This window comes from Rhinatrema bivittatum, chromosome 3 (genome assembly GCF_901001135.1).
Source record: "Rhinatrema bivittatum chromosome 3, aRhiBiv1.1, whole genome shotgun sequence".
Lineage (NCBI taxonomy): Eukaryota > Metazoa > Chordata > Amphibia > Gymnophiona > Rhinatrematidae > Rhinatrema > Rhinatrema bivittatum.
This window is the reverse complement of record NC_042617.1, coordinates 320,722,257-320,734,506: the sequence shown is the minus strand read 5'-3', so window position 1 is coordinate 320,734,506 and position 12,250 is coordinate 320,722,257. Positions and strand designations below refer to the sequence as shown.

The 12,250-nt window shown below is 49.7% G+C and overlaps 1 protein-coding gene across 4 annotated transcripts in view; it reads left to right on the top strand.

The window, feature by feature from the left end:
- The window catches only part of AMD1 (adenosylmethionine decarboxylase 1), a 131,039-nt gene that overhangs the window by 32,714 nt on the left and 86,075 nt on the right, over positions 1-12,250 (top strand). For all 4 annotated transcript variants that reach the window (XM_029595263.1, XM_029595262.1, XM_029595261.1 and 1 more), the window contains 2 exons: positions 7,070-7,196; positions 7,647-7,749. In XM_029595263.1, coding sequence (XP_029451123.1) covers positions 7,070-7,196; positions 7,647-7,749 — 230 coding nt within the window. The remainder of the gene's footprint in view (positions 1-7,069; positions 7,197-7,646; positions 7,750-12,250) is intronic.

The following is a 12,250-nucleotide window of genomic DNA, read 5'->3' as shown; positions in this document are numbered from 1 at the left end:
CTTGCTTGGTTGCTTCAGGGGCATTGTACAGACTTCCTGTACATACCCGGATCAGTCCAGACAATGGGTTGAGCCTCCTTTCCAGCAGGTGGAGACAGACTAAAACTTGCAGGATGCCCTATATCGGGACAGAGCTTATCCTCTAACCCTTCAGTATTCGTCTGTCTCCAGTAGGTGCAGCATCTTCCCTTCGGTTCTCTGCTGTAAGCTAGTCAGCCTCTTCTTTCTCTTTAGGCTCAAGCAAGTACTACTTTTGGTTCTTGTTTTTAAAAAAAAAAAAAGGATCTCTGAAGGAAATTTCTGCCGCCTTTAGTGCTTTTCTGTTTTTTGTGTGGGAGACATCAGTCTCCCAGCTCTTGCCCGGCTCAGGGGGGCTTGTCCCCTTTTGCAGGAGTGGGTTCCCTGCATAGTCCTGAGTCCATGGACGCTTCCAGGTGTGGGGACCGACGCTCTCTGGGCCTCGTTCCCCCTCTGGCTGCCGAGAGGGTTTTGAACCCGCTGCTGCGCTCATTAAAAAAAAAAAAAAAATAAAGTTAAGGTGTTAAACTTTCCATAAGTTGCAGGTACTCACCTACCTCTAACTTATTTGCAGCAGTTGACCAGCTTTTTTACTTTTTTCTGGTCAGAGTAGGGCTAGAATGGGCAGTCAGAGAAGCAGAAGGCAGCAGGTTTCCCACCTGCTGTCTCCTGCTGTGCAGGCTGTCAATCAAGCTTTTTTTCAACTTTTTTTTTCTTCAGCCGAGGTTTAGCTATGTCCCGGCTGATAGCCTGTCTTTCTTGTGGGCTGTCCTCTTCGCATTTTTCAAGTCAAGGCCTCTGCACGGCTTGCCTGCCGGGTAGGGAAGGTCCCTCGTCAGAAGGACAAGCAAATTTAGCCCGGGGCTCCACTCCTCCCGGCATGGCTAGGCCTTTCCCGGGTCGGCAGAGCCCGGGAACGGCCGCCATCTTGGATTTTTCATCGGGGCAGATTTCAGTGCTCCCTGGGGCTGGGGGGCCGGATCTTTTTGATTTAACCCCCGATTTGGCCCCTGCGGGTCCCCAGGAGGGGGGTCCTGACCTTCCCTCGTCCCCCCTCCCGGCAAATCCAGGGTCCCTTTTTCCGCGGATTTCATCCTCGTGCACAAATCTTATCTAGCTAGCCTGCATGAGTTGGATGAAAGCCCCTCGCCAAAAATCCCTCGTTCAGCACCTTTGACCACTGGACCGGCCGCGGAGCCCCAGGGACCAGTTCCGGTGCGGGTGGTCCCGGGGGTGCCCCCCCCCCCCGGTGTCTCCCGGGTCCTTGGACCCCGCTGCTTCCTCGGATTCGACGGATGCCCCCCCAGAGGGGGATGACCCCAGAGCCCTTCGTCTTTTTCGTAAGGAGGAGTTAGAGCCCCTCCTCCCTTTTGTTTTGGAGGAGCTGGGTCTGGAAAGTCCCTCCGTGGATAATCTCATGGCCTCACTCCCTAAGGATATGAACCCGGTTTTGGGAGGGCTCCGGCCTCGGCCTTTCCCTTCCACCCCATGCTTAAGCTCCTTATCCTGCGGGAATGGGAGGCTCCTGAGGGTGCGCTCCGGGTGGGGCGTGCGATGGATAAGCTCTATCCCCTCCCGGAAGAGGGCTTGGAGCTGTTGCGATATCCATCGGTGGATTCTTATGTTTCAGCAGTGGCCAAGCACACCATGAATTCCGGTGGAAGGTTCCACGGCCTTGAAGGATTCACAAGATCGTAAGCTGGAGGCTCACCTGAAGCGCATCTTTGACGTCCTGGCCCTCTCGGTTCGGGCGTCCTGCTGTAGCAGTCTCATGATGCGGGCGGGCCTCCAGTGGGTCCAACAGTTACTCTGCGCCCGGGAGCTTCTGCCAGGTGAGGCAGAACAAGCTGATCGTCTGGAGGCGGTAATCGCTTTCGTGTCGGACGCCCTCTATGATTTGGTCCATGTGCAGGCAAAGGCGATGGTTTTGGCAGTGGCTGCCCGGAGGCTCCTTTGGCTATGCCACTGGTCGGCTGATTAGTCCTCAGACCCGGCTGGGCACGCTTCCCTTCAAAGGTAAGATGCTCTTTGGCGAGGACCTCGACAAGCTTATGGACTCCTTGGCTGACAACAAGGTCCATAAGCTTTCAGAGGACTGTCCTAAGTCTTCCCGGTCCTTCGTGGCCCCTCGCTTTCGCTTCAGGGGTCAGCGTCGCTCCGCTTCTCGCGGGTGGGGTGGTGCTGCGAGGGGGTCTTGTGCGCAGTCCTAGTCGCAGTCCTTTCGTGGCAGGCGGCCTTTTCGCGAGGGCCAGCCCGTGCGTACCACCGCTAAACCTGCCACGCAATGAAGTTCAGCTGACCCATTCCTTGGTCCCTTACCTCAGTGGACGCCTCTCCCTGTTTTTCGAGGAATGGGTCAAAATCACGTCGGATCAGTGGGTCCTCGACATTATCAGAGACGGGTACGCTTTCGACCTAGTCAGGGAACTTCCAGATCTTTCTGTTCTCCCCTTGCGGCCGGGCCAAGAGGGACACTGTGGTCCAGACTCTCTCCAAGCTTCTGGATCTGGGGGCGGTGGTCCCAGTCCCAAAAGGGGAAATTGGCACCGGCCAGTATTCTATTTACTTCACCGTGCCAAAAAAGGATGGGTCCTTCCGCCCAATCCTGGACCTCAAGAGGGTCAATCGGGCCCTCAAGTTCCCCCACATCCGCATGGAAACCCTACGGGCGGTCATTGCGGCGGTCCGTCCCGGAGAGTTCCTTGCTTCCCTCGATCTCGCAGAAGCATATTTTCATATTCCCATCCACCGCGACTACCAGAAGTATCTCCGATTCCACATTCTCAACCAGGACTTCCAGTTTCGAGCTCTCCCCTTCAGCCTCGCAACCGCTCCTCGCACCTTCACGAAGGTCATGGTAGTAGTGGCAGTGGCCTTGTGCCGGGAGGGGATTCTCGTCCATCCCTATCTGGACGATTGGCTCATCAGGGCCAAGTCGGAGACCTCTTGCCGGCGGGCGGTGGATCGCGTCTTGGAGCTCCTTGCCTCTCTCGGGTGGATAGTGAACTTTTCCAAGAGCAAGCTTCAGCCCTCCCAGGAGTTGGAATTTCTGGGAGCACACTTTGACACCTGAGTAGGCGAGGTATTCTTACATCGGGCGTGAGCCCTCAAGCTGATCGATCAGGTCCAGAATCTGATTGCCCTATCTTCCCCAACAGCCTGGGAGTATCTCCATGTCCTGGGCTCCATGGCTTCTACCATCGATCTGGTCCCCTGGGCCTTTGCTCATATGCGTCCGTTACAGAAAGCTTTGCTATCTCGTTGGCAGCCAGTGTCGGAGCAGTTCCACGTAGTCCTTCCGTTCTTGGAATCTACTACCGACGAATTACAGTGGTGACTGTAATGCCTCATCTCCTGCAAGGGATGCCTCTTCAAGCTCCACAGTGGACGATAGTAACCACGGACGCCAGCCTGTTGGGCTGGGGTGCGGTCTGCCTTTCTCAGTCCACCCAGGGGACATGGTCCCAGACTCAGTCGCGCTGGCACATCAATCGACTGGAAACTTTGGCGGTCCGCCTGGCCCTTCAGGAGTTCCTTCCCCTGATCCGCGGCAAGGCGGTACGAGTCCTGTCCAACTCCACCAGTCGCCTACATCAATCGCCAAGGGGGCACTCGCAGTCCCCTGGTAGCCTTAGAAGCCAGCAGTCTCCTCGCTTGGGCGGAGCGTCATCTACAGTGCCTTACGGCCTCTCACATCGCCGGAAAAGACAATGTTCAAGCCGACTTCCTCAGCCGGCAGTCGCTCGATCCGGGAGAGTGGGAGCTCTCGGACGCAGCCATGGCTCTGATAGTGGACAGGTGGGGTCCTCCTCACCTCGACCTCATGGCGACTCTGTGCAATGCCAAGGCCAATTGGTTCTTCAGCCGCTGGAGGGAGCACAGCGCAGAGGGCGTGGATGCTCTGGCTCTACCTTGGCCAGCGGATGTCCTTCTGTACATGTTTCCCCCGTGGCCACTGGTGGGGAAAGTTCTCAGGAGAATCGAGCTCCACCGGGGACCGGAGATTCTCGTCGCTCCCGAGTGGCCGCGAAGGCCGTGGTTCGCGGATCTCATCAATCTAGCAGTGGACGGGCCCCTGCACCTCTGTCATCTCCCTCATCTCCTCCAGCAGGGGCCTGTATTTTTCGACCAGGCCGATCGCTTCTGTCTTGTGGCCTGGCTTTTGAACGGCGTCGCCTGAGGCGCAAAGGTTATAGGGAGGAGGTCATCTCCACCCTGCTGCGTGCCCGGAAGCAGTCGACTTCTCTGGCCTATGTGCGCATCTGGAAAGTTTGAGTCCGCGTGTACGGAGGCGGGTGTCCCTGCGTGCTCCGCCTCGATTCCTTTGATTCTTTCTTTTCTTCAGAAGGGTCTCTCTAAGGGCCTCTCCTTCAGTTCTCTCCGCGTTCAAGTCTCTGCGGTCGGCTCTCTCCTGGGTCGGGTGGACGGTCATGCCTTAGCAGCTCACCCTGACGTGATTTGTTTCCTGAGAGGCGTTAGACACCTCTGCCCCCCTCTCGGGCCACGTGTCCGTCGTGGAGTCTCAACCTGGTCCTTCTTGCTCTCTGTGCGGCTCCCTTCGAGCCTCTTCTCCACGCTACACTCAAGGATCTTACTCTAAAGACTGTCTTTCTGGTCTCTATTTCCTCTGCTCGCCGTATTTCCAAGCTTCAGGCGCTGTCCTGTCGGGAGCCCTTCTTGTGTTTCTCAGATTCCGGGATTCTCTCAGGATGGTTCCTTCCTTCCTGCCTAAGGTTGTCTCCGCTTTTCATGTCAACCAGTCGGTCGAACTCCCAGAGTTCTCTCTGGAGGAGATTGCGGGTACGGCGGGTGGCGACCTTCGTCGGCTAGATGTGAAACAAGTCTTGCTTCGCTATCTCCAGGTCACCAATGACTTCCGGGTATCGGACCATCTCTTCATCCTTTGGAGTGGTCCCAACCGCAGTAAGCAGGCTTCTAAGACCACGATTGCTCGATGGTTGAAGGAAGCCATTTCCTCGGCGTATCTTTGTCAAGGTCGTCCGCTTCCTGAGGGTCTGAAGGCCCATTCTCTGCGTTCTCAGGCTACTTCGTGGGCGGAGAGTCAATCTGTCTCCCCGCAGGAGATTTGCAGGGCCGCCACTTGGACGTCTCTGCACACTTTTGCTCGGCACTACCGTCTGGATGTACACGCTCCGGTGTTCGGTTCCTTTGGGCAGCAAGTGCTTCGAGCGGGACTGTCTCGGTCCCACCCAGTTTAGGAAGCTTTGGTACATCCCACTGTCTGGACTGATCCAGGTACGTACAGGAAAGGAAAATTAGTTCTTACCTGTTAATTTTTGTTCCTGTAGTACCACGGGTCAGTCCAGACGCCCTTCCCTGTCTTCTGTCCTCTTGAAGCTTGTTTTCTTACAGGTCTGCAGATTTTCATATTTTCCTTGGTGCAAGATTACTGAGCATTTACACCGGAAGCCTTGGTGGTTATTTTATACCAAGTTTATGCAAGAGCGTATAGGTATACCATGCTTCTACATTAATCTATGGTTACTCCGTTGAGCTTTTTTGTTACTTGCTTGATCCTATTCTTGGGTTTATTGTTTTATGCTTTGACATACGTTATACTGAAGGGTTAGAGGATAGGCTCTGTCCTGATATAGGGCATCCTGCAAGTTTTAGTCTGTCTCCACCTGCTGGAAAGGAGGCTCAACCCACTGTCTGGACTGATCCGTGGTACTACAGGAACGAAAATTAACAGGTAAGAACTAATTTTCCTGTCCTCGACCTGGAGAAGATCAACTGTGGTCAGTCTGACACCCCTATCTGATGGCATTGACAGAACTAACTGTCCCGCCAATTTCGATGGCTTGGTGACCATTGGTGTGGCTCCTTGGTCCTTCAATGCTGATGGCTCGGACATCTACCCAAAATGCTGTTTCATTTTGTTGAATTGAAGCAGAAGTCCCTTCAGGGCCATTTGGGTGCTTAAGCAGAAACCCCGGACATCATGCAATGCCCTCAGGAAGAGGGCACATATCTCATGTGGATCCATGATGGACATGATCCTTGGGTACTGTAGACACCGCCACCACGGGTATTGACTGCGTAAGGAAACTTACCCAAATCACTGAAAACCCTGACTAGGAGCACTTCAGGAATGGCACTGATAGGGACCCGGTGATGAATTAGCATAGAAAAAAAAGTGAGAAAAATGAGTTTTTACAAGGCCAAAAACAGCCAAAAGTGAGCTCACTCACACCATGAGGCTTACGGCTCCACAGAAAGACTGGAGAGGGACCCCGCATGGATGTATAGTATAGGGCATGCTCAGTGTGCCTAGTCAGTTTTAGAAACTTTAACATGTTTTCCGCATTGTGGCTTCATCTGATGTCACCTTTGTGTGAGGACTACCACTTGCTTGTCCTTGGAGAAAACGTTTTGTCTACCCAATATGTTTTAGAATGAAGACCACTAACCATTTTAGTAGCCACCCTCTGGACCAACTCCATCCTGTTTATTCTTTTGAAAGTGCGCACTCCAAAATTGTACACAGTATTCCAAATGAAGTCTCACTAGGGACCTGTACAGGGGCAATATTACCATCTTTTTTTCTGTTGATCATTCCTCTCGCTTTAAGCATCTTTCAGGCTTTTGCTGTTGCTTTATCCACCTGTTTGGCCAGGTTAAGATCATGAAATACAATCACTTCCAGATCCCACTCTTGTTTCTGGAATTGAAGAATTTCACCCCCTATCACTGTCACCTTTTCAAGGTTACTCAGTGGCAGTGCTGTGGACCTGGATATGATTCCCACCTTAGAACTTCTCCCTAGGTTGGTCAGAGCTGGGGATTCTTTGGGTAAGAAGTCATCATGGTGCAAAAGTGACTCCTAATGGCTTGATTTAGGGCTCATGCTTTTGTATTGTCATTGCAATGATTGGACTAAGGTAAGTTGTAAATGAAGGCTCTGGATAAGAGATTTTGCTGTAGTAGACCTGAAGGTTTGCTTAGTGTGATAGCAATATACACTTTTTAAAATATATACAGTGATCTACAAACAGCTGGTTAATGTAATATTGATGTTTTTTCCTTGCAGTGAGAGTAGCATGTTTGTCTCCAAGAGACGTTTCATTTTGAAGACATGTGGTACCACCCTCTTACTGCAAGCACTGGTTCCCTTGCTGGAGCTCGCTAGGGAGTACTGTGGATTTGATGACTTCCAGGTGAGCAACATGCTAAAGGCTACAGCAGAACATTGGACTTGAAACAAATTAACAGTGAAGAGTATATAAAAATACTAATTAAATTGCTTCAGTAGCTTTCAGTAAACTTTTCTAAAATGCCAGTTACCAGTTTTCTATGTCTTGCTTTGGGCATGCTGCATGCTTTGCAACTGAAAGACATACAAGATGAGTTTGTATTTATATTAGTTTCCTCTTTTTGTAAGTGCAGTTCTAGACCCTTGGGTACTCTTCATGCACAGCCCTTCATTACTGTTTCCTTCATAGCAGTAAACACAGCAGTATTTGGCTTGGCGCTCTTGCTAGGCATTCCTAGATGCAGTAGAACAGCCCTCCCCATGAAGGTCATGTTCTGCATGAAATTTGGCTCCTAGAACACTGAATTGAATTCAGTAGAGCCAGTGTATAACTAGGTTCTGATTTATTTTTCAGAATTTCTTTTATTCTCGCAAGAACTTCATGAAGCCATCCCACCAGGAGTACCCACACAGGAATTTCCAGGAAGAAGTTGAATTCCTCAATGAAATTTTCCCAAGTAAGTTGACTTTTTACCCATGAGTATCACATTCAACTTCCTTGCCACCTTTTACCTTTGGGGAGGAAGGTGTTTATAGAACAAATGTTCACTAAAGTGGAGGCAGTCCTTTTAGAAGAGGGATGAGGAAAACTGGTAGGGGAAACTAGCAGTCCTCTTGCCAGTGCTGTACCCATTCTGTGGGGGCTGTTGCATGGATGGAACTTGTATCGTTGCTTGCCTGAATAAATAGCTTCCTTCCTCTACCTTCTGTTCCACCACTCCCAAACCTAGGGATATATATTCATCCAGCACTCATTTATTTATTTATTTATTTGAAACTTTTATATACCGGCGTTAGTGGGGACATCACACCGGTTCACATTTTAACAGCAGAGCAGAAAATTACATTATAACAGGGCAATGGAACATGGAATGGGAGAACGATAGAGAAGCATAGAAGGATAGAGAACAAGCCGCAGGGGCATTAAACAAATTAAAACAATTTACAGTATTGGTGGAATTATATACATGTAGATATGTACAGTATTAGTGGTACTATATACAGCAGTTACTTAGCTATTATATACAACAGAAATGGTTAGGTGCAAGGGCTGGACTATTCAGGGTAGGCTCGTTTGAATAGCCAGGTCTTCAATTTCTTCTTGAACTTGATAAGACAGGGTTGATAAGACAGGAACTCATGGAGGCAAAGTTCTATTTTTTTTTATGACATCACCAGAATATGTGGTGTATAGAACTAATTCAGCCAGTGTTCTCTGCCTTCAGCTGTTGGATGGGAGTTTAGATTTCAGCTCTTATAGCAAAAAAATTAACTTGGAGATTCAGCCTTCTTACTATTGTTGAAATGGATAGAAATTTGGGCCTTGCTCCTGCAGTGAAGTAAGCCCTGGTGACAATGTTTCTTACTCTTGTTTGTTCTCTGCTAGGAGTCCTGCTCTCTAATTCTTCCATTGTGGTGTGGATTAGATCAAGTTAACTGCAGTTTGGGAGCAGCTTGCTTGCTCTGTCACAGCCGGGAGCTACTTTAAAGCCCCTTGATGTTTGAGAAAAGTCACAGATGGTAGAGGTGCAATCCCTGCAATCGGGGGGGGGGAGTTTGGACTAGGTGCGTGTTGTGGAAGGGGATGACCCATTTGTTCCAGGAGGAAGAGTTGTGGCCCTTGATCCCTCATGTTCTTGGAACTGAGGATCAAGGTTCCTCGGGAAGAGTCTGATCAAGAGGGAGTGAACCCAGTCATGGATGGCCTGAGGGGTCCAGTAAAGGCCTTCCCTTTTCACAAGTCTAAAAAAGCTGGTTGTCAGGGAGTTGGACACTCTGAAGGTGGGCTGGGCGATGGCATTGTATCCAATGCCTGAGGGCACGCTCGGAGTTGGCGTTCCTTAAGGTGGACGTGTCTGTTTCTGCAGTCACTAAGACTACCATCCTTGTGGCTGGTTCAGCGGTGCTGAAGGACATGCAGGACAGGAAGTTGGTGATACATCTCAAGAAGATATTTGAGGTGTCTGCATTTATTTAGCATTTTTCTATACCGACCTTCATGGTTAAATACCATATCAGATCGGTTTACATCGAACAGGGGTAGATAACAGAAGGAACAACTTTTTTTTTATAATCAAGAAACAAAAGTTACATTTAACGAGGACTGTGAACTTGGAAGCTTAGGCAGCTGGAAGAAAAAGGCCCGAAGAGGGTATTAAATTAAATACAAGAGACATAACAGAATCCGGTCTAGTGTTAGTCCACTTATTTGAAGACAAACTAATGCGAATGCGGTATTTAGAGGAGTAGCAAGGTTTCATTGCTCTTGAGCAGAATCATCTAATGTGTGTCCGAGGGATCCGGGAAGGCTTGGCGGAACAGCCAAGTTTTGAGTTTTTTCTTAAATGTTAGTAGGCAAGGTTCCAGCCTGAGTTCTGCAGGGAGGTTGTTCCAGATGGCTGGGCCTGCTGTCGAAAAAGCTCGGTCCCTGGTTGAGATGAGGCGTGTGGCTTTAGTTGGAGGGGCTTGACGTGCTCCTTTGTAGATTTCTCTCATTGGTCTGTTGGAGGTATGGAGTTTGAAAGGGATTTCAAGGTCAAGATGGAGGTGATTATGGATGGATTTGTGTATTAAAGTTAGTGATTTGTGTAGGACTCTGTAGACCAGTGTAGGTTTCGGAGGATGGGCGTGATATGAGCTCTCCGGTTGGTGCCGGTCAAAATTCTGGCTGTGGCGTTCTGTATCATCTGTAATGGCTTGGTGGATTGAGTTAGGTAGGCCTGTGAGTAGAGCGCTGCAGTAGTCTATTTTGGCAAATATCAAGGATTGAAGAACTGTCCTAAAGTCGTGGAAATATAGGAGAGGTTTGAGTCTTTTTAATGTCTGTAGTCTGTGGAAGCAGTCTTTGGTTATGGTGTTGATCATATTCTTTAGATTAAGGCGCTTGTCTAGTTTTACCCCAAGATCTCTAACCTGAGTGTGGGTGAGGGGGTGGTTGCATGAATCTACTGCACATGCTGCCATGTGCAGTAGATTCATGCAGAGAGCTAGTTTACGCAGGGTGCAGCTATCTCTGTCCGAAGCTAAGCAGGTGGACTGTCTGGAGGCAGCAGCAGCTTATGTTTTGGATTCCCTGTATGACTTTGTCCAGTATTGTGGTGTTGGCCAGGAGGCTCCTCTCGTTGAGGAACTGGTCAGTGGATGTTTGGTCTGAGTCTCAGTTGGGAGCCTTACCATTCAAGGGAAAACTGTTTGGAGAAGACTTAGAGGAGCTTGTGAAGGGTCTTGAGACCAAGGGGCATAGGCTGCCAGAAGATAAGCCAAAAGGAAACAGAGGGTCCTTTGGGCGTTCCCAGTTTCGGTAAAACAGATGGTTTTGTCAGAGTAGGCCCTCAGTAGGAGCTCAGTGGCAAGGTGCTGGGAGGCAGCAATCCTGGAATCAGCCCTTTCAAGGGCAGAGAAAATCAGGCAGAGAAGGTCTTGGCCAGGGTTCTGATGGAGCAAAGTCCTCTCAATCAAGCGATGCCGGTCCACTCCTCTTCTTGTATTGGAGGACGTCTGACTCAGTTTTATGAAGAGTGGATCAAAATCACAATAGTCCAATGGATCCTCAGTGTGATAAGAGACGGCTACTCATAAGAATTCTTGCCTGCTCCAGGACTTGTATATGGTTTCCCCCTGTGCTCCTGGCTGCAAGGGAAAGGGTGGCTCAAGAAACCGTGGAACAGTTACAAGAACTGGGAGCTGCATTTCATCGGGGCCCTCATCAATACAGTAGAGGAGAGAGCCTACCTTCTATAGGACAGAATTCGAGCTCTCTCCTTGGTGCAGAGGTTATGCAACCAATCTCATGCCTCGGCACGCCAAATACTTCAACTGTTGGGTCATATGGCAGCAGCTATTATGTGGTTCCCCACATGAGACTACAAATGCGCCACGTACAATGGGGCATAAAATATCACTGGTCTCAGTTCCTACAAGCAGTATCAACCAGGATACCCTAACTAGACCAATGCTCACGGACATTCAATGGTGGCTGTCTCCCACCAACTTATCAGGAGCCCCCTTCCAAGTGCCTCCTCATCAGCTGACATTCACGACATGATGCGACTCCCATCGCGAATGCCGGTATATAAAAAGTAAAAATAAATAAATAAATAAATATGCTTCCAGGAAAGGTTGGGAAGCCCAACTCGCCGATCTCACAACTCAGGGGTTATGGTCTCCCCAGGAATCCAAATACAGATCAACCTCCTAGAATTATGTGCGATCTCGAAAGCGCTACAGACCTCAAATCCAGAGAAAACGCCTCATGGTCTACAGACAGTCAAGTCTCCATGATTTACATAAACAAAGGAGGGTCCGGTTCATGGACACTGTTGAAGCACTTCAGATACGTTGAATGCATTGGCCCATTGGAGTATCACTCCAGGCTACATACCTGCCGGATCTGGACAATGTCACGGCGGATCACCTAAGCAGGGTTTTTCACCTGCATGAATCGAAGTGGCCCTCACCATATTCAAACAGTGGAGCTTCCCAACAATCGACCTCTTTGCCACGGAACACAACCGTCAAACAGAAGTCTCTTGCTCCATTTGCCCCAGATGCCTTTCTCATTCCATGGACGGAGGGCCTGCTCTACACCCTCCCTCCCATACCGCTAATATCAAGGACAATTCAGAAATGTATTCAAGACATAGCGGACAAGATTCTCATAGCTCCAGCCTGGCCGAGACAACATGATATGCATATCTCATTCAACTTTCCATACACCCTCAAATTCCACTGGGAGCCCACCAACTGCTAACACAAGAGGGAGGCTCCCTCCTCCATCCAATGCATCAATCCCTCCATCTGATGGCGTGGAGATTGAAAGGCAAATATTGAACCACCATGGTCTACCTTCCCAGGTGGAAGATATTTATTTATTTAAGGCTTTTATATACTGACTTTCTTGATACAAATCAAATCAACTCGGTTTACATCGAACTAAGCAATTAACCATAACCAATTAAC